Genomic DNA, 20,472 nt, shown 5'->3' on the forward strand with positions numbered 1-20,472 from the left:
TAAAATTGTATTAGTGGAAATCAGATATTTAAGTTAGATTTATAAAAAGATATATTGGTAATTTTATATTTTTCTTCCTTCTCAATTCATGACAATTACGAGTTGAAAGTTAATATTCTTCATGGTCATTAATACATAATTTGTTGAATAATACTCAATACAATTACCATAAAATATACAGATTTTGAAATCAGTAATGCAATGATTTCTTTTCTTCATCTTCTTCTTTCATTCTTATCCCTGTAAAGAATTTTCAAATGACAAAACCTTTATCTAGAAAAATATAACACTAAAAAATTTAGAAAATATTGAAATTTTAGAATTTTATTTATGTTCCTCTTTCATCGTCTTCCTCCTTTTCTTCGTCTCTTACTCTTATATTATTAGTACCATCAAAGATTCATAAATGACAAAATTTTAACACAAAAAAATTTAAACTAATAAAACGATATGTTTCTTCCATTTTCTATGGGTATCAAGTTGCTGTTATGTTTATTAACATATTGGAACAACGGAGAAGCAAATAATCAAAACTTATACACACCTTTATATACGACGTTAAAAACAATAACCAATGTAGAATTTCTTTTTTTTTAAATTATGATATCAGTTTTATAAGAGAAGCGATGTTAAAGTAATTGCATGAAAAAATTAACTTTCTACATCAATTTTCTTCAAAGAACCCATGTAGAAAGTTAGAAAATTGTATTTTCTTTAAAAGAAAATACATTCTACATCAGTTTTACGAGAACCAATGTTGAAATAGCTGCGTAAAGAAATAAATTTCTACATTAGAGAACTAATATAGAAAGTTGCAATCTTTTAATAAAAATTATATTTACATCTAGTGGTGATAATGACTGATGTAGAAGTTTGAAAAATAAGAAAGCATAGATTTAATAGCAGTTGGTCACAAGAGCCGATGTAGATAGTGTTGGGTCTTTATTTGAAAATTTTTGAATGTGAAATAGAACAACCTCACGGGTGAAAAGCACGAAACAAGCGTTGCAAGAAGTGGTTATCTTACCTGTGAAATTTTGATTTGTTCGGTTAAACAATTAAATGAGTGTTAGCTTTGTCTCAGTTAAATATTTTTCATTATATTTTTTTAAATTTTGATTTTTTCAACTACGTTTCATGTTCTTCTAGTCATGTCTCATTGGAATCCAGATTGATAGGGTAGTATATGCAATTCAGAGAAAATTATGAAGGAAGTCACAGAGGAGAAATTTCACCTTAGTTAATTTTATCCAATAAATTTCAAAGTTTAGATAACAAAAAAATATAGGAATGAAGGAGATTGAGAGAAATAAAAATGGAGGAGTTATCGTAGAAATGAAGAGAAAAGAAATAAAGGAGAAGTAACAATTTATTTATTTATTTATTATTAATATTTTATTACCTAATATAGTCATATGTTCCTCTTTATTTTTAATTTTTTCACCAATCAATTTTAGTAATTTATTTTATATTTACAAACGGTTTAAAGTTAATTCTTTTTAATTTATTGAAAAATATTTTATTTACTTTTTATAAATAAAGGAAGAATTTTAAAATCACCATAGTTGTAAGATATATTTTTTGTAATTTTCATAAAGTTAGAGGAGTTGTAACCAAATCCACATATATTTTTCATTTCATTTGAAAATATCGTTGGAATTCTTCCATTGCCATAAGTCTTTTGCACAAGTTCAATCACTAGTTCCTATCTCGTGTGGTTTGGTGTATGGAATTGTACTTGTCATTGAGTCTTATAATTGAAATCAAACCTTTCAAATCAAGCTATCATCTTATTTAACATGAACACCAGAGTTTGTTTAGTGTGTACATTAAAATTGATTTTGTTTTTCCTAAAGGGACTAAAATTGAAATTTTAATTGAGTGGTATTTTTAAAAACTAGAAACAATCAGTTTATAACATATTTAAATTTAACTAGTTAGTAGTCCATGTACTACACGTATGTTTCTTTAGCTATTATCAAATTAAAATATATTGTATGATTAGCTTTAATTTAATAAAATTTTAAATACAAAACTATTTGAAAATAAGATAAATATTAAATAAAATACACGTAGTAGCATAATAAAAAAAAAGTTCTATTTTTAAATAAGGATGGCTTTTTCCTAGAATTTCAAATACCAAAAGCAAAGGTTAAATCAGCATGTCACATCGTTATTTTCTTTTATCATTCCAGCTTATAGACTCCGCAAACAATTATTGATAGCAAACTCCAGCCACAGTTGTCGCTGGCAACCAATGGATTAGTAGCTGCCACACTGTCACAACCTCCCAATTACCATTCTCATTGTCAGAGCCCTTTAACCATCGCCTCTACTTAGTGACTGCATTTTTATTGGTCGTCTCCTGTCTCAGTTAATATTGCTGTCGGTATCTTCCCATCCTCATCACTATTAATGTCTTCTAATATTTTTCTAATTTTATTTTGTACATTTATTTTTAATTTCTTCCAAAAATTCGTTATTTTTAAACGATTTCAATTCTATCTTCCGAAATGAAAGTTAGTTTGATGCGAATGTTAATGGTTTCCGATCAGCATCTCAATCTCAACCAACAGGAGTGCACATTATTAAAAATAAGAAACAACATTTATAGCAGTAAACTTGGTGACAGTACAGAAGAAGAGGATTTTTTATATAGAGAAATAATTATTTATTTAAATAAATTACAGAGCGATGCTATACAAAGTACACAGAAACTGAATAAATTTCAAGAGAGCGAGAGACAAGTACGCAGAACGACACAGGCAATGGCAGAATCTTAAATCGCCACTTTGAGTAATTAAGGCTCCCAAAAGTGCATTTAAGTTACTAATTCTCCTTCCGTATCAGTGTCAGTGACGGCGACACCGTACACAAGGTTTAATAATATTACAACTCAATTGATTTAATAATTTATAATATGTTTATATTATAACTCAAACCATAAATTTTATTTGTTTTGAAAAACTGTGTATTTGGAACAAAAGAAATTGGTGCAAAAGAGGAAAACACATTTTAAAAAAATATATTTATAGAAATATTGAGCTTGGAATAGACAAAACGATGAGAAAAAGGAAATTAAAACGAGGCCAACGTATAAAAGTTATCTCTTTTCATCCAAAAGGGAAACCAAAAGAGACGTTTATTCCAGGTTTTAGAAATGCATTCATTATTAATAATTTCATTCTCTGATAATATAATGCCAGGAATGTTATTTTTACAGAATTAAAAAATGCAGTTAGTCTGAATTTAATATTTAATTTTTGTGTGTACATTTTACACAAGTAAAAGATTAAAATTACTCATTATATATATAGACAGATAAATAAGAAAGAATCTTACTGATTAATGCTCTTAAGTTTGTTATGGTTAAAAAATTAATAAATAAAATTTTAACTCTGTAGTATTTTTTAAAAGGTGAACAAGAGTATTAAAAAGCGAGAAGAGGAAGATTTAGTGTGAATCCCTATTTGGCAATTGAGAAGTGTTGGGGTAGTTATCTCATGCATTCCAGCAGTAGTAATAGTAATAATAACAGTAATAAATAAATAAATAAATAATCCTCTGACTATTTGTCTGCACATTCGCTCATCTGCTTTGCCCAAACCCATTCATAATTATTGATTGTTTCTCTCTCAAAATTTGTAAATCAGAGGCACAGAGTGAGAGAGATGATCTGAGATGGGGTGCAGCCAATCCAAGATCGAGAACGAGGAAGCCGTGGCACGATGCAAAGAGCGCAAGCGCTACATGAAGGAGGCAGTCTCCACGCGCAACGCCTTCGCCGCCGCTCACTCCGCCTACGCCACCTCCCTCAAAAACACCGGCGCAGCCCTCGGCGACTTCGCCCACGGTGAGGTTCACACCCCCCAACTCCCCTACCCCGACAACCCCTTTGCGCCACCTCAGCAGCCCTACGAGATCGCCCTCCCCCCTCCCCCTCTCCCCGAAGCTTTCACCCCCACCCCTCTCCAGCGGGCCACCAGCATGCCCGAAATGAAGATCAACAAGCCCAAGCCTGACCCCGAGCCCAGGCCCAAAACCATCATCGAAGAAGACGACGACGATGAAGATAAGGAGTTGGAGAACGAAGGTTCTCTTCGGAAAAGAAGAAGCAACAGAAGCACCAGTAATAGAAGGGTTGAGGAAGATGAACACCCTCCTCCTCCTATGCCTCCTCCTCCCTCCAAACAACCCCTTCACCCCATGTCTCAGCCTCAGCCTCAGCCTCAGTCTCAGTCTCAACCGCAGAGCGCTGCTTGGGAATACTTCTTCCCTTCCATGGAGAACATTGCAGGAACCACCTTGCACGAACCAGAAGAGCTTCACGAAATTGACACCAAGGTTTTTCACCAAACCCCCAAAAGGGTCGATCCCGACCCTGTTCCCACTCAGACCCATGTTGAGGTTCCCGTGCCCCAACCTGAACCCCAGCCTGAACCCCAGCCCGAGCCTGAGCCCGTGCCCGTGCCCGTGCCCGTGCCTGAGGAAGTGATGCCCACCACCGGGAAGGGCCTGAAGGTGAAGCAAACACCGGGGGGATCTGTGGAGGGAAAAAATATTGTGAAACCTAGTCTGAATCTGCTCCTGATATTTTCTAAACTTGACGACCATTTTCTCAAAGCTTCTGAGAGTGCTCACGAGGTTTCAAAGATGCTTGAGGCCACTCGCCTCCACTATCACTCCAATTTTGCAGATAATAGAGGTTTTGCATACCCTTCTTTCTACCTGTACTGAGAATTCAATATTTTACTAGAGTAATTGGTGGTTAGTAATAGAAATGAAAGAAATTATTTAGTTCTCATATTAAAAAAAATAACCTATTGAATAAGGCTTAATTAGACTGTGTATCCAAACGCACCCTAACTGTGTTTTTTACTTCTTCTTGCAGGACACATTGATCACTCCGCAAGGGTCATGCGAGTTATTACTTGGAATCGATCCTTTAAGGGAATACCTAATTTGGATGATGGGAAAGATGATCCTGACTCTGACGAGCATGAAACGCATGCTACCATCTTAGACAAGTTGTTAGCGTGGGAAAAGAAACTTTACGATGAAGTTAAGGTATGAGGACTGACCCAAAATGTTGTGTCGTACGAGTTCTATTTGCCTTCTTTTTTATTTAAATTTTAACTTTTTTCTTACAAACTCGTGTAGCTTCAACTGTTTCCATGTAAATGTATCTATTTGTCAAATGTTTATGTTTTTCTTTCTGTTTACCCTTTAACTACCACCCTATCTTTGCTTAGGTGTTCGTTTAAATATGCAGCCATATATATTTCCTGTGCTAATTCTGAATCTGTCTGCATATATTATTTTATAGGCTGGTGAACTAATGAAATTTGAATACCAAAGAAAAGTTGCCACACTTAACAAGCTGAAGAAAAGAGGTACCAACTCTGAAGCATTGGAGAAAGCAAAAGCAGTTGTCAGTCATTTGCATACAAGATACATTGTAGATATGCAATCCTTGGATTCAACAGTATCAGAGATTAACCGTTTACGTGATGAACAGTTGTACCCAAAACTTGTTCAGCTCGTTGATGGGTGAGTTATGATGTAGAAATTAGTATTTATAATTGGGGTTCTGCTTATGACTTCTCTTGCCTTATAGGCACCTGGTTAAGGTATCAAGAAATAAAAAACTTTAATTGGAAATCACGATGGGGGTGTATTGATAACACTTTCTCATAAAACCTTCTCACTTTTATGTTAATACTTAGCCAATGTCTTTTAACATTGAAGAAGTGAATTTTTTGTTTGTTTGTTTTTCACATCCTTGGCTGCTAATTCATTCAGGTCTTCATTAATGTTTCTCTTGGTATGCTCGTTTCTAATCTGTATAAGGGAAATGTAAGCTGCATGTTTCTTGCAGGGAAGCTGTTTGTTTCATAATCCTATTAATACTTGAGCCCAAATCTGTAAACACATTCACACACACACAAGCTTCTCTGCTAATATTGATAGGCTTTTTATGCACTGCAGGATGGCCACTATGTGGAAAGACATGCTAGAGCACCATGAGAAACAATCAGAAAATGTGACACTGCTTAGATCGCTGGACATTTCCCAGTCTGCTAAACAAACAAGTGAACACCATCATGACCGAACATACCAGTTATTTCTTGTTGCGCAACGGTGGCATTCACAGTTTGAGAAGCTAGTAAACAATCAAAAGGGATACATAAAGGCCTTAAACACTTGGTTAAAATTAAATCTGACCCCTATTGAAAGTAGTTTAAGGGAAAAGGTTTCTTCACCTCCCAGAGTTAGAAGTCCTCCAATACAGGGCCTTCTCCAAGCATGGAATGACCGCCTAGAGAAACTTCCTGATGAGCTTGCTAGGACAGCTATAGGCAACTTTGTTGCTGTTATAGAAACTATTTCCCATCAGCAAGAAGAAGAATTAGCTTTGAAGAGAAAGTGTGAGGATACTAGAAAGGAGCATGCCCGCAAAACCAGGCAATTTGAAGATTGGTATAGCAAGTATATGCAAAAGAAAACACCAGATGAATTCAATCCAGATAGGGCAGAAGACACTAATGCTCCTGATGAGCTTGTTATAGAGAAGCAGGTTGCAGTTGAACAATTGAAGAAGAGATTGGAGGATGAGGAAGAAGCCTATGCAAGGCAATGCCTCCAAGTGAGGCAAAAAACTTTAGGAAGTCTCAAAAATCGCATGCCAGAGCTCTTTAGAGCTATGTCGGATTTTTCTCAGGAATGTTCCAGAATGTACAGTGAATTGAAGTCAATATCACAGAACCTAGGCCAGAGCTCAGCATGAGCTGGGTTGTGTTTTTTTTTTTTTCTTGGTTGTGTTATATGATGTTACACTAGGGATCTCTTGATTGGGGATGAGTCATGGAAATTACATATGAAAATGTTAAATAAACACTATTTGAATTTTATTATTAATGCAGAAAATGCAGTGGAATGGATTGATGCCCTCGATGTAATAACGTTACGTGTTCAATGTTTTGTAGTACCTTTGGCATTTGGCCTTACAGTTGCATATTTGTAATTAATGTTAATCCTCATCAAACCATTTTGTAAACGACGGTGCTTACAGCTGGGAAAAAAAGATTAAGTTGAAGAAATCCAATTCGATAGTATTGTTGCTTGCATCTTGTAGTTCTTAATATCAAATTTACATGTTTTTTATTATAAAAATATATAGTTGCTGGTTATCCTATTTAAGTTGATACTATCAGAGGATCTTTTTCTTTGAAGAACTGAATATGCGATCATCTAGATTTGAGTCAGTCAACATTTTCATGATTTCTCTGCAAAAATGAGATATATTCTATATAATATATAAAACTTCTGTAGCTGACAGGAAAACATGAAAACAATTTTGTGATTACATCTGGTAATTAAGTAATGTGCTAAATTTTTCCAATTATTTTTAAATTGAATGCATGGATTGGCATTGGCCCTAACACACAGCTTTGGTCTTTGTGCTTTGACCCTTTGAGCTGTTTTGACCCTTACGAGTATATAAACAGGACTCCAGATCAGAAGTGAATTTCTTTATCCAAAAACAACACATGCAACCTGAAGGAAAGCTAGTATATGTACCCATTTACGTGTATATAAAACAAGACTCCAGATCAGAAGTAAATTACAAGGGAAAGAGTAATAGTTATTCAATATTCAGTGGTCAGTGTATTACAACAAAGTCAAAGACACCTTGGTACCATTCATTATTCTCTGACTTGATTACTTGGGATTATCAAGTTGAGCAACAAAAAAATTTTCTCCCTCCATCTTGTATTTCGCTGTTCAAATTCATTCCGGTAGGCTTTGGTGGAAAAGCTCTTGATAGTCTTTTTGCTGAATTTATGAGGCAAACAACAACTTAAACAGCTGCTTTATTTCCTTAAACTGGTCCCGTGGGTATGGAGGTGCAAAATTCATGGGTAAGTTTTATTCATAAAATATTATTGAAATCTTGTTCATGAATTTTTCAGGTTATTTTTAGTCCACACCCAACTAACCATCTAAATAAAATAATTGAATTTGGCCATATTTTGAAGTTATTCAGAAAATACCTATTTCATAGAAAAGCTCATTGACGTTTTCTGCCGTCTTAGCAGATGCTTCCATGTAGAACATTCCATTCTCTTGAGCAAATCTCTCTCCTTCCTGCAATAGTCTACTTTACTCAAATGGATTACGAAGAAAAAGAGAAGGGGAGAAGGATCTGTTGTATTCTATTATACTGTAACGTTGAACTGTGCACAAATTCTATTAAATAAAAAAAAATGCACTATAAGATAACGAAGATAATGCCGAGGAATAAACTGTATAGTTTTGTTGTGCTTTCAAATGGAGAAGAGAAAGGGACAGGATGTGAAGATGATTTCAACACTACCTCAGCTTCAACCTCTCTCTTTGGCTCCAAGTCAGATTTGTTTGCTACTAATGCCATCACCGCCTTCTGATTTCCTACAAGAAGTGAATATGGTTTTACTGTTGTGAGATAGGCATTCAGCTAGCTGGTAGACAAAGACAACATATAGCAATTGTTTCTTTCCCGAGTTTGAGGCATTACCGTGTCTTTGCAATTCCTGAACCCATTTTTTGGCTCGAACAAATGTATCCTGAAATAAAAGCTTTAAGATTCAATCTAGGCTTACAAATATATCACAACTTCCATTGGTAACCATACAACACGGGAATTGCTGAATGCCTTCAAATTTAACAAACTCAATACTTACAATGCTTGAGATGTCATATACAACAATTGCTGCTGCTGCACCACGGTAGTACATTGGAGCCAAACTATGATATCTTTCCTGTCCTGCTGTGTCCCATATATCAAACTTCACAGTCACTTCAGGTAATGACAATATTTGAGTGAAAAAAGCAGCTCCTATAGTTGGTTCCTGTACGTAGATTAATATTAAGCTTCCAAAATTGTAGTTGTTACCGTGATGGTGGTCCACTGATATGATATGAACAAAGAAAACAGGTTTCGATTAATAAATAAAATGGAAGCAAACCTGATTAGGAAAGAATTGGCCTTTCACAAATCTTAATGCTAAACTGGTCTTTCCAGTTCCCATGTCTCCAAGAAGAACCTAGAAGAAGGGGCACAATCTATAAATTTGTGTTTCTGATCTTAATAACATATTTTTAGATGAAAATTAACCAAATATTGCAAATTTGAAATTGAAAGAGTAAAAGTTGCTGCTTCAGCAAATGTTTGTTTCTAATAATCAGATCCTTCCCATGGTCTGCTATCATATTGAAAAGTTGGTCAAATTACAATAAAATGAAATAAAATCCTATTGGTTAATTGATCCTGCGCTGTTGATTTTCTTATTCTGTTTCTATTTCATACATAGACAATCTATTCATGTAATCGTTATTCTTGTCATATTAAGTATTCCTTCCTTTGTATATGATACATTATGGACAATGCAATATGTAATAGATTTTTGTGTAAATTAGAAATCAATAAAATAAGGAGCAAGGGCAGTGAGGAAGATTAAGTACAGATATAAATCAGAAAAGAAAAAGAAAATAAAATTTTATATAAGATTAAGGTAAGACGTACCCACCAGCTTGGCTTGAATGATCTTATTCCCTGGCCTTGCCATACCGCTAGGTTTAAAAGAGAACAAATCGTAGAAATTGCAGAAAAGAAAGAGAATTCTATGATGAAAGAGAGTGTGTAGATCAAAGAAGCAACTAGTTAAATTTTTCATTCGAAAGTTGGGGAAGAACAGGACCGTTGACTAGTAGTTTTGTTTAGCGTTGACTAGTAGTTGGTCGAATCTTCACCAAGAGAAAAAAAGAAGACTGTTAGTTAGTCGAATATATTTCTAAATGTGAGGAACTACTTTGATATTATTCTTTGGTTGTGCTCTTATCTTATCCATTAAAAAGCATTCTCAGAAGCAATATGGAGTATGTTATGAAGCCTTAAAATTGCAAAATTGCTGTTTTATGTCTGAACAATGAACATATATACAAGAAAATCACACGCATCACATCTCTCAGTCCATGATCTCCTAGCAGAACAGAAAAATGCCCAAAAAAACCATAATCTATTGATGGCTTCAGCCATCTTTTCCTTTTCAAAATCTCACTTGTTTTTGAAAGCAATCTAGAATGAGTTTGACTTCCAATGAACATGAAATTAGTTACTAAAGGTAAAATAAGAAATTGGCATCATAGCACTCTCAATTCCAAGTAATAAATGAGATTCAACAAATACAAATATGACATGCATAACCTAATGGTACGTAGAGTGTGGTTTTGAAAGTGTACGTGTAGAAAGCTCCAACCCGAAATCATATTTGAAATATATAATTAAATATATACTATCTGAAACCAATCACACGTTCATCATTAAAAAGTATATTGACAACATTCTTTACAAAATTAAGGGTTTAAATAACTTTTTTATTACAAAACTATTATATTGAAAACACACAATTATTAAATATTTTTTAATATTTAATACCGTGGACTACTGAACACACAATAAACCACTCTAAAGTTAAACAACTACCTATTTAAGTCTTAACTAAGTATGGCTTACTATGTCACAAAATAGTTTCACGATTAATTATTCTTTTCTACACTTTTTTTTAGTTACACAGTTAGTTTTTTTTTTTTTTTTTTAAGAAAACCATTATACAGTAGCAATTATATGATTATCATCGTCACATTTACTGATACAAGATCATAGTCAATTCGTGTTTTTCTTTTCATAAATATAAATAAATAGTAATTGAAATGAATGATTATAACTTCAAAACAAAAACTCACAAGTATTTATCTATAATTGTATTTGAACAGTGAAGGCATTTATGATTTCATAAATGGTGTTAAGTTGATGACTTCGAGAATGAATTTGAACCAAGGAAAAAGGTGATAGAAGAACACAACGAACATAGAGACAAAATAGGAAACTACACCACAATTTCGCACACAACAAAGGGAAAAAAAGCAATAATGTGTTGTATATACGTACCATCTTCAGTGATCATAAGCTGCAATTAATCGCATTACACAGAGTGAAAGGAAAGCCATGCCAATTTCAAAAGCTTCATGGTACACCCTTCTCCTTCGTAAACCTCATCACCATCAAAACCACGTCGTTTTAACGCGCCGTTGTGGAGTGACCTGCACGCTGGGTCTCATGCTATTCCTCACCACCGTCTACGTTTTCTGGCCATCCGATCCTAACCTGACCATCGTACGACTGAAGCTGAAGCGGATGAAGTTGCACCCTTTGCCGCCGATCACCGTAGACATCTCCATGGTTCTCACGCTAATGGTGCACAATGCTGACGTGTACTCCTTGGACTTCGGAGCCGTTAACGTGGCCGTTGCCTACAGGGGGAAGATGCTGGGGCACGTGACGGCGAAACACGGTCACGTGAGGCCCAGGGGATATTCCTACGTGGATGCTGACGTGGAATTTTCCGGCATTAGTGTGGTCCCTGAGATGGTGCTTTTGCTGGAGGACCTGGCCAAGGGTATCGTACCCTTCGATACAATTAGCCAAATTAGGGGCCAATTGGCCCTTCTCTTCCTTCACTTCCCTATGAAGGTAACTTTCTTTTACTCTTAATCATATGGTTCTTTTACTCTGTTTTTTTCAAGAAATGAAGAAACTTTCAATTCATTTTCATTGTTTTCCTAATACTTTGAATTTGCTAATGCTGATCTATATTTTGTAAATATTCCACAGGCAAAACTATCATGTGAGGTTTTGGTGAGTACACGAAACCAGACAATTGTTCGTCAACATTGTCTCCACCAGGTAAGCTTGTTTATTAACTTTTCAATGAATGTGCTTATCCATTAATTATACTGAATCTTTTTATGATTTGACTTCAGTGATGAACTGAAGAACTAGCCAATAACCAAGCAGGGTCAGCAGAAGAGTCAGAACATCTTTGCTCCCTCTCCATATGTATAATATTAGTACTTGCTAGCTGGAGTACACACACATATATATATCATGGATAAATCATGTAAATTATGGTTGCAATCTATATATTGTAATGCTTTTTCGTTTTTTGGTCAGAATTTTAGTTTTTTTATTTTTTTGGTAATTTGGAGGTTAAAGCCCACAGGAACAAAGGTTTTTAACCAGAATTTTAAACTCTTTAAGATAATTTCTTTCCATTTTGCGTAAACAATAAATGGGTTGGTTAAGGTGGTGGTGGGCGAAGAAGCAGTACAGGTTGTATTGTACGAAATTGGGTGAAAATAAGAGTGGCGGAGGAAGTGAGTGGACCAACGTGTTGGATCACTTGCAGTAATGTTATTACTACTCTACAGTTAATCACTGAAACCACTGGACCAAATGCCTAAATGGTTCAATTTAAACTAAACTTGAAAGCCCTGTTTAGTAGCAATGAGGCTCTTTTTTTCTTGAAATAATTTATATTAACTAGTAGTTAGATATGGCGGTCAATAATTACGAACGTATAAATGAAATATGATAGCAACACAGTGTCTATAAATTCATCGTTAACTTCTTTGCATAGCAAACGATTTTGTTCTCTCCATTTCCTTTTCTTTCTCATATTCAAACCAGAGTTCCACACTTAACACACACCGACATTAAAATTTTAAACTTCGAACGCCCTGTTATTGCCCTCCTCGCTTGCTATTCTTGATTAGATTCTAGGATATATTAACCTTTCAATTTTCTTAACATTTTAAACTCACTATATTAATTTTTCAAATTTTAAAATCTCCCTATATTAATCCTTTTGAGCACAAAGTTGTCATCAAATTCCTTGTTGTATGTCATCATTCAGATTATCATAATTAATGAGGGAATTTGGTGACTGTTATAACTTTGAGGAACTAATTTAATGAACTTTTTATAAAATATAAATTTAGTGATAATTTTTTTTAAAAGATAAAATGTGTTTATTTTAAGAAAAGTATAAATGTAATTCTATAAAATTGAAGATAAATTTAATTGGAGAGAGAATATGTTCTTATGTTTTGTACAAGTAAAATTATTTATGGAGAATGAAGAGTTTAGAATTGGGAATCATGCTAACATGATTTCGAGTAAAATTACTACTTTTACAAAATATTTATATAAAAAAAAAATACCAACCAGTGTTGATTTATTTATTTTTTCATCACATTATCAATTACAACTTATTTTCTCTCTTTTTGTAATTCTCTTCTCATTGTGTGTACACACCCTTTGAGGGTGTGAAGCCATCTTTATCTTGTTTGTAACATAGCAAACAACGTTGCCTGTTTGAACAACAGTTTCTTTCATAGGTAAACGACATTTTATACAATAATTAATCTAAATAATCAAAACTATCTCCCATGTAACTTACTACACAAAGCTCATCCCATGTGACTTCATATATTACAGCCACGGACCAATTTAAAAAAGTCATAAATTGAAATCTTAGTTTCTGACACACCCAATAGAAATTGTTGATATTGCAAGGTTATATCATTCCAGTCTTTGTCTTCTTCCTTTCCTTTTATAAGTACATGCTGTGATGGTGCAGGGGCTCATTGTACAAATAGCCTTAGTGCTTTCACTTGAAGCACTTTAAACAGACTCATTCTTCTCTTAACCATTTTATAATCTCAAATTTTCTCCATTTTACACCATAAACATGGAAAATTGCGAGTGTGTGAGCAACAGAAACACCACCACTTGGTCAAGTTATGTGAGAATTTTCTACAATTCCTTCATGTGTGTCGATAATTTAATGACAAGATTGAAGATGCCAAGATGGAGAACATTTTGGAGGAAGATCAAGAGGGAAAAGAGGAAACTTTTCAGTTCTTCACCTGTAGTTCATGTCCAATATGACCTCAGCTCCTACTCACAAAACTTTGATGATGGCTACTCCACCGACCCTGATAACCTTTCTCGCTCATTCTCAGCTCGATTTGCAGTCCCCTCCAAGATTTTTGAGAATACTACTAAAATGGTTTGTGATGGAGACAAATGATAAGGGCAACGTAGTGTAATTTTTAGTTCTTTTGGACTCAAATATTTTATTTTTCCTATGAATTATGATGTGGTTGCACATATAGAGATGTGGAAGTATTGCTAATCTCCTCACTGAGATGTTCTTCGATGTTTCCATTTACTTTTCTCTGTCATCTGCTTTTCCACTTCATGGTACATAGTTGATGAAAGAGATAGACTTTGTTTCCATAGTCCAAGTTCATCATCAAATAAGTGATCAGAAGTTCATAAAGTAGAGCTTTAGTAATTGATCTTGTTTGCTTAATATGCCAATAAACATAATTTTATAATTAATAAGCACACTTAACCTTCAAGTGGAGTTGATCTCATTTCCTTTTAGTGGTAGCTTAATAATGAACTCGATATTAAATTGTTTTATTTGCACTTTACAAGGATTTTGGTTGAGGTTGAGGACGTTAGTCTTTATTTCTCCTCTGCTGTCTAAGCTTGCAATAAAACGACAAAATAGGATATCACGCTTATCTAGCACAAAATTCCTATGTTGTTTGATTATTTAATTTCGTAATTTAAATTATTAAAGATTAATAAGGTACACGATATTTTATATAATTAATTTAATTTTAAATTTTTATATATACACGTGTCCTGAAACATATCCTGCAAACTATAGAGGTTAAGTACTTGTGATCTTTCTGGATCACTCTATCTTGCTAAGTAGAAAAGCAGTAACTGCAGAAACCATGTGCTCTGAACATGGGCTAGTGTTACCAATAGATAATTTCTTCTTGCTTTTTGCCCTTTATATTTTTTTCTTCTTGTGCCATTTCTAAGAGTGTCTGCTATTAAATTAGCATCCAAAAAGGATACATGACGGGAAAGAAACTGCATTAAACATTTTGAATTCTTATGAACCAACACCTTATAAAGTAGAAAGTATTCCAGGGTAAAAAAACATAATAGAAATAGCAAAAGTTATACGAACAGTTCTTTTGATATTATGAATTTTGTAAATCACCACGCATATCACAATCATCACTGAGGGGTTTCAGAGCTGTGCAGCGGGGCTCATGGAATTTAATGATTGTCCTTGTGTTTTTATACCCTCTTATGCATATTTTGGACCAAGCTGTCCAATCCAATTATTAATGTCTACGGTGCACCCGTCCAAATTAGAGACACACAACTTCACTTGGATGCTCCATTAACAATCAAGTCATGCTTCCCAAGAGATCCAAACCAATTGTTTGTTCCTATGTTTCTGCTATGCTTCTAATTCACACACTCAAATTTCAGCTCCATGAAATTAGGTGCAAGAAAAATACACGACCAAATCGCTAATAACCTATATATATAGATAGTTGATAGTTCATAAACATGATTCCTAACGACGTGGAAATAGGACCTGACTTGACCCGTCCACTCAAATCCCCTCCCCCCTACCCCTTCAACCACACATTCACGCTGACACTGGCATGCTTGATTGCTATTTTGCTATGTCCATTAAATGCGTTTTCACATCAATTATATTTATACATATTTTTCATACTCTTTACTTTGTTATTTTTATTTTTTTTAATCACATTATATCATGTATTATCAATATCCCTCTCTTCTTTCTACAGCATAAATCCAAACAGAACGATGAAACATATGACTAAGATTATTCTTTTTACTTTATTGGTAACTATGAACTGCAGAAACCCAAACCTTACATATGATAGGCAAGCTATAAACCTCCCAGTAGGACTGTAAGAAACAGCTACTCAAGCGGTCCTAAGCACATGGGTAAAAAGTTCAAACCCCAGTCAGATTTAAGGAAGCTGTAATGAAAAAAAAAAAAAACTTTTTAAAAATTTGAACATTTTTAAATTATAAAAAAAAATTTATATTATTTTTTTTACAGACTCATTTAAATTGGACAATAATAAGTAAAGTAAACATAATTGTTAAAGACTCATTTTATGTACTACTCAATATTTACAAAATTTAACAAGTATACATACAGACATTATAAGATTTATACTCATTTATTTCTGTTAACATATATAAAATAATTAAGTATGTCGATCGCTTTGAAAAATATATTATCACTTTTTATTTAAATATTATTATTAATTTAATTAAACAATAAAAAATATTTTATATGAAAATTATTTATAGTAGAGTGGTAATATCCTCACCCAAAAAATATTATATTTAAACATATATTATAAGTATATATATGATTAAAATTAAAGCTTCAACTTGTATTTCATAAGTATATATATCAAATGTTTTATTCTTTAAAATAATTTTTGGTATTTAATATTAAACATTCTTAATTAATACCGTAAATCACTCGCAAACGAAGCCCGTCAAATACAAAGAACAGCAGTTACTGGGTGGTCTACATACACGTTAGTCATGGGGTCTTATTCTTAAGCGTTGACTCTTGCAAACTATACTTGTTTTTGTTTTTTAATATTTATATTGATGATTTTATTTTATTTATTTACTACTAATATTTTATAAAATTATTATAATATATGAAAGATATAAAAAATTAAATAAAACTTTTTATAAAACTTAAAATTTTAACTATTTTCTAAATATTTATATAAAACTTTGAACGTAAACAAAAATTAAAGGGAGTACCCTTTATAACCCTTTTTTTAACTTCTTTTATGAAACGTTTATGTTGTTCGTATTCATTTGTTAATTTTATGACAGTATTATTAATTTTTATATTCTTTTTGCCAAATTTATATTTGTATTAACAAGCTTTTATATTTATTTTTAAAATTGATTTTAAGGTCAATGACATCAATTGTAGTTGATAAAAATAAATTATTTTGAACGTGTGAATACTCCTTATCTTTTAATAAAATTATTCCCACATTTTTTTTACTGAGAAATAGATTTTTATCTTACACATAGAAATAGTTCGGAGCTCTGATTTTGTTTCAAAATTGTAATTTACTCCATTTTTTTTTAATGATGAATTCTTTATTCTTGGGTTTGCTTTAAACACCACCCAAATGCTCCTTCCATTTTAAATTGATTGTCATCTAAAGTCTTTTTTTACAAAAATTAAGGAGAATAATAAATATTTTAATCAGTGAAATAATTTTGTTAATTTTTATCAATTGTTTGTTGATTTTCTAAAAATGCAATAATTAGAAATCAATTGTTTGTCATCTAAAGCTTCTTATTTGTATTCACTGGCTGACGTCTACTGGCCCACAATAAAATGCAATAAATTACAGACGTCGTTGACTGAAACTAAAATTAAATAATTAGAAATGTCAAAGAGTGCCTTAAATCAAGGCAAAATTTAATGAAATAAAAAGATATTCAAATAAAAGTAAATCATAGTATATTAATTAAAAACTTAAAATATTAATAATTAAATAATATTTATTTAATGACTAACATTAATAATTAATTTTTAATAAGTGCTTAAAGTTATCAGTAGCAAAATATATCAAATTTAGACAGCGATGTTTACAGAGGCTGCCAGTCTAAAAACCGATAATTGAAATATTAAGTCTTATTCTAATGTGTTGACAGAATCAATACACACATGATTTAGAATTAACAAGAAACAATTTAAAATAACTGGATGTATTATGCATTATTAATTTGTCCTTTGAAGAATGGTTTTTTTGACATACATTGAGGTATTTCAGATAGTATTTTTATTATTATTTTCCCAAAGTTAACAAAAAGTTTGTGCATAAACTTACTTAGTCATTTGTGTAAAATAAATTAATTAGGTATAATATATAATGAATTGGATTTAGAATATTCACCAAGAAGATTAAGGTTAATCGATACAATTATATATGAGCTAGTCCATCTATGTTAGGAGAAAAATAAAACAGAGTTTTAATTTATCAAAAGCGTGATATTTTCAATTACAAATAATATTTAATAAAAAATAATACTCTTTTCAGTTGAAAATACTTTTTTGAAAGCTTAATTATTTATAAGTAATTAGTAAGCTTCAACTACTTCATAATCACCCAGATGCAGATGGATCCAAAACAACACGATTTTCCTAAAACAGCATTTGTTTTGTGTCACTGTATCTGTTTTGATTCTTTACAAATAAAAAATATGTTGATGTTTAGACCTTTTAATTGATTTCATAACAAAAAATTTCAAAAGATAAATACCACAATAATTAATTTAAAATAGGTCTTATAAATCATTACCTTAAAAAATCAGTAAATAATAATTTTTGTTAAACAAAAAACTATTCTTAATTTCGTAATCTTTGCTTAATAAAGACACCGTTTAACATTTTTCTTGAAAAAATATATGGTTGACCTTGACGCTAAACTCATCAAACATAATCGCAAGGAATTTATATTATATAGAAAGCGAGACGGTAAGTAATAACGACATTGTACATTTATTTAACGTCGTGTACAATATTTAATTTAGTTTCAAACTCGAATTTGTAACATTAAAATATCATGAAAAGAAGGAATTAAAGTCACATAAACGTTATTATCACAATGCTAAATTCACCATTATTGCTTATTTAAGCGTTTCTTTATTTTTTTTAAGTTCAATGTTACCCATATTTTTTTAATGAACGCAAGCATTTAAACGGCCTCCTAGACATAGCCAGGTAACATTTTTACAATTATAATATTCATTTATGTACTCCGACACAATCAAACTCTACCCTTTCCTCTACAAAATAGAATAGTATAGAAAATGGGAAAATATTTGGAATGTCAATATCATTCTTCTTTTGAGTTTTTACCATAATCATCACCGCGGCATATATTGATATTGTAGAGCAACCGAGAAAGCGACAATGAGTACACAATCTCATATTCTCATACTTACTTTCCAAAGTCCAAACTTCACACAAATCGTAAAAAGATTATGATTATGGTCAAGAAATTTCGCGTCCACAAATTATACTTTTCAAATGGATTTGGCAAGAAGCATGATTCTCAACCAAGTCCGTGCGTTTCACCAAATTCTTCCCTAACTAAATTCATTTTAAAAAGGACATAAACCTAGATTTGTCAAACATAATTAATTTCATGTCACACACCTCCATGATCAATTCCTCTCCTTTCCATGCACACACCTGAACCTTTTCACTCATCGTATATCCTCATTAGCAAATCCCCCCACCAGTGACAACCATGCCCAAAAAGTTTCAAGATTACCTCTTCAAGATCAAAAACCCACGCCCTCAAATTCGATTACCCTTTAACTCAATATCCTCTCCTAAGAACTGGGTTCTCTCTGGTTGCAAGCATCCAAGGACACCCTCTTTCGCCTTATACAACAGAAACGATGCTGATCATGGTAACAACAATAATCGCCACAACGACGATGCAGCCACCCTGGCGGACATAGATCGTTTCCTCTTCGAGAATTTCAAGTCTTTATACCTCAAAGACGACGAACAAACCGAAAACATTCACAACACCAAAAGGGTATCCGAAGATCAAAACCATGCAGAAGAAGAAGCTCCTACGCTAGGTTCTCTTTTGTTCGAGTCACCCAGGTTAGTGGAAACGCCACGTGATCTTTGTAGCTCCACTCGGTTCTTCGTGAAAACAGGGTTCTCTGGGTCACTAGTGGAGGATGCTCTAACGACCATGACAAACACGAGCGAGGAAGCAGGTTCGATCTCAACAACAACCTCAACCGCAACTCTCAACAATGTTTCATCACTTTCATCTTCAGATTCAAAGGAGGCTACGGAACACACTCTTCCCGATAACAGCATCGCTCTCTTAACGTACTCGCCGAGCCCCTACGAAGATTTCAAACGTTCCATGCAAGAAATGGTGGAAGCCAGGTCGAGGAACAACCTCATCAATTGGGATTTCATGGAAGAGCTTCTGTTTTGTTACCTAAACCTTAATGACAAAAAATCCCATAAGTTCATTCTCGGGGCTTTCGTCGATCTCATTACCTCCATGCGTTCAAATTCCGATGCTGTTCCGGCCAAGCCACGTAGCGTTCGAACTGTTAGGACTGTTCCCGAGTTGTGGAACGAGAACAAAGAAGTAACGTTAGAATTTGGGTCTTCCTAATAAATTGAGTTTTTTTTTTCAAATATAACAATAAATATTTTCGGTGTTTTGTAGTTATTATGTGATTAATTAGTTCTCATACAAAAGTCCAAAGGTGGTTATGCTTCTGGAGCAAGGAAAGGTAGCTCTTCTTTCAAGAGCGTGGCTTGGGTTTGATTTTTTTCTCATCGGGCATCACATGCAGTAAGCTGTACCATACGATTTTGAGTGTTTTTGAAGACAATGAGCACTTTGTTTATCGCTTAAGCTTTGTATCTTTGTGGTTTTAAGTGAGGTGTTGCTGTTATTGATGGTGAAATTGTATCCCGAACTCTTTCTTGGTTTTATCCACCATGTTTGAAGTTCTCCATGTCAACCAACAGAATATCCACCGTTGGATAAATACATATTTAAATAACGATGATGATGTTTTGTATAGGTTTTGTGAGGATAGGATATTTATTGTATTTTACAATATAATCTCAG

At 33.1% G+C, this 20,472-nt stretch overlaps 5 protein-coding genes across 6 annotated transcripts; 4 read left to right on the forward strand and 1 right to left on the reverse strand.

Moving 5' to 3' along the window:
• Window positions 1–3,569: 3,569 nt before the first annotated feature.
• LOC113854998 (nitrate regulatory gene2 protein-like) lies at window positions 3,570–7,125 on the forward strand. Its single transcript, XM_027486405.1, has 4 exons — window positions 3,570–4,705; window positions 4,892–5,067; window positions 5,327–5,550; window positions 5,989–7,125. The coding sequence occupies exons 1-4, from the start codon at window positions 3,682–3,684 to the stop codon at window positions 6,785–6,787; spliced, it is 2,223 nt and encodes a 740-aa protein (XP_027342206.1). The 5' UTR covers window positions 3,570–3,681; the 3' UTR covers window positions 6,788–7,125.
• Window positions 7,126–7,735: 610 nt separating this feature from the next.
• Window positions 7,736–9,608, reverse strand: LOC113855345 (ras-related protein RHN1-like). 2 transcript variants are annotated; one of them, XM_027486957.1, is made up of 7 exons: window positions 9,570–9,608; window positions 9,009–9,086; window positions 8,724–8,891; window positions 8,558–8,606; window positions 8,378–8,451; window positions 8,055–8,148; window positions 7,736–7,836 (listed from the first exon to the last, which is right to left on the reverse strand). In XM_027486957.1, the coding sequence occupies exons 1-7, from the start codon at window positions 9,606–9,608 to the stop codon at window positions 7,736–7,738; spliced, it is 603 nt and encodes a 200-aa protein (XP_027342758.1). The 2 variants fall into 2 exon arrangements, with proteins under 2 accessions (XP_027342758.1, XP_027342757.1); XM_027486956.1 differs by having other exon boundaries at window positions 8,285–8,451.
• Window positions 9,609–11,035: 1,427 nt separating this feature from the next.
• Window positions 11,036–11,966, forward strand: LOC113856463. Its single transcript, XM_027488281.1, has 3 exons — window positions 11,036–11,572; window positions 11,714–11,785; window positions 11,863–11,966. The coding sequence occupies exons 1-3, from the start codon at window positions 11,048–11,050 to the stop codon at window positions 11,863–11,865; spliced, it is 600 nt and encodes a 199-aa protein (XP_027344082.1). The 5' UTR covers window positions 11,036–11,047; the 3' UTR covers window positions 11,866–11,966.
• A 1,665-nt stretch (window positions 11,967–13,631) lies between these two features.
• LOC113856020 lies at window positions 13,632–14,154 on the forward strand. The gene is made up of 2 exons (XM_027487641.1): window positions 13,632–13,952; window positions 14,059–14,154. The coding sequence occupies exons 1-2, from the start codon at window positions 13,632–13,634 to the stop codon at window positions 14,152–14,154; spliced, it is 417 nt and encodes a 138-aa protein (XP_027343442.1).
• A 4,950-nt stretch (window positions 14,155–19,104) lies between these two features.
• Window positions 19,105–20,007, forward strand: LOC113856021 (transcription repressor OFP14). The gene has a single exon (XM_027487642.1). It carries the CDS (start codon window positions 19,105–19,107, stop codon window positions 20,005–20,007), a length of 903 nt encoding a protein of 300 aa, XP_027343443.1.
• The last annotated feature ends 465 nt before the right edge of the window (window positions 20,008–20,472 follow it).

This window comes from Abrus precatorius, unplaced genomic scaffold (assembly GCF_003935025.1).
Source record: "Abrus precatorius isolate BTA unplaced genomic scaffold, Abrus_2018 Scaffold11, whole genome shotgun sequence".
Lineage (NCBI taxonomy): Eukaryota > Viridiplantae > Streptophyta > Magnoliopsida > Fabales > Fabaceae > Abrus > Abrus precatorius.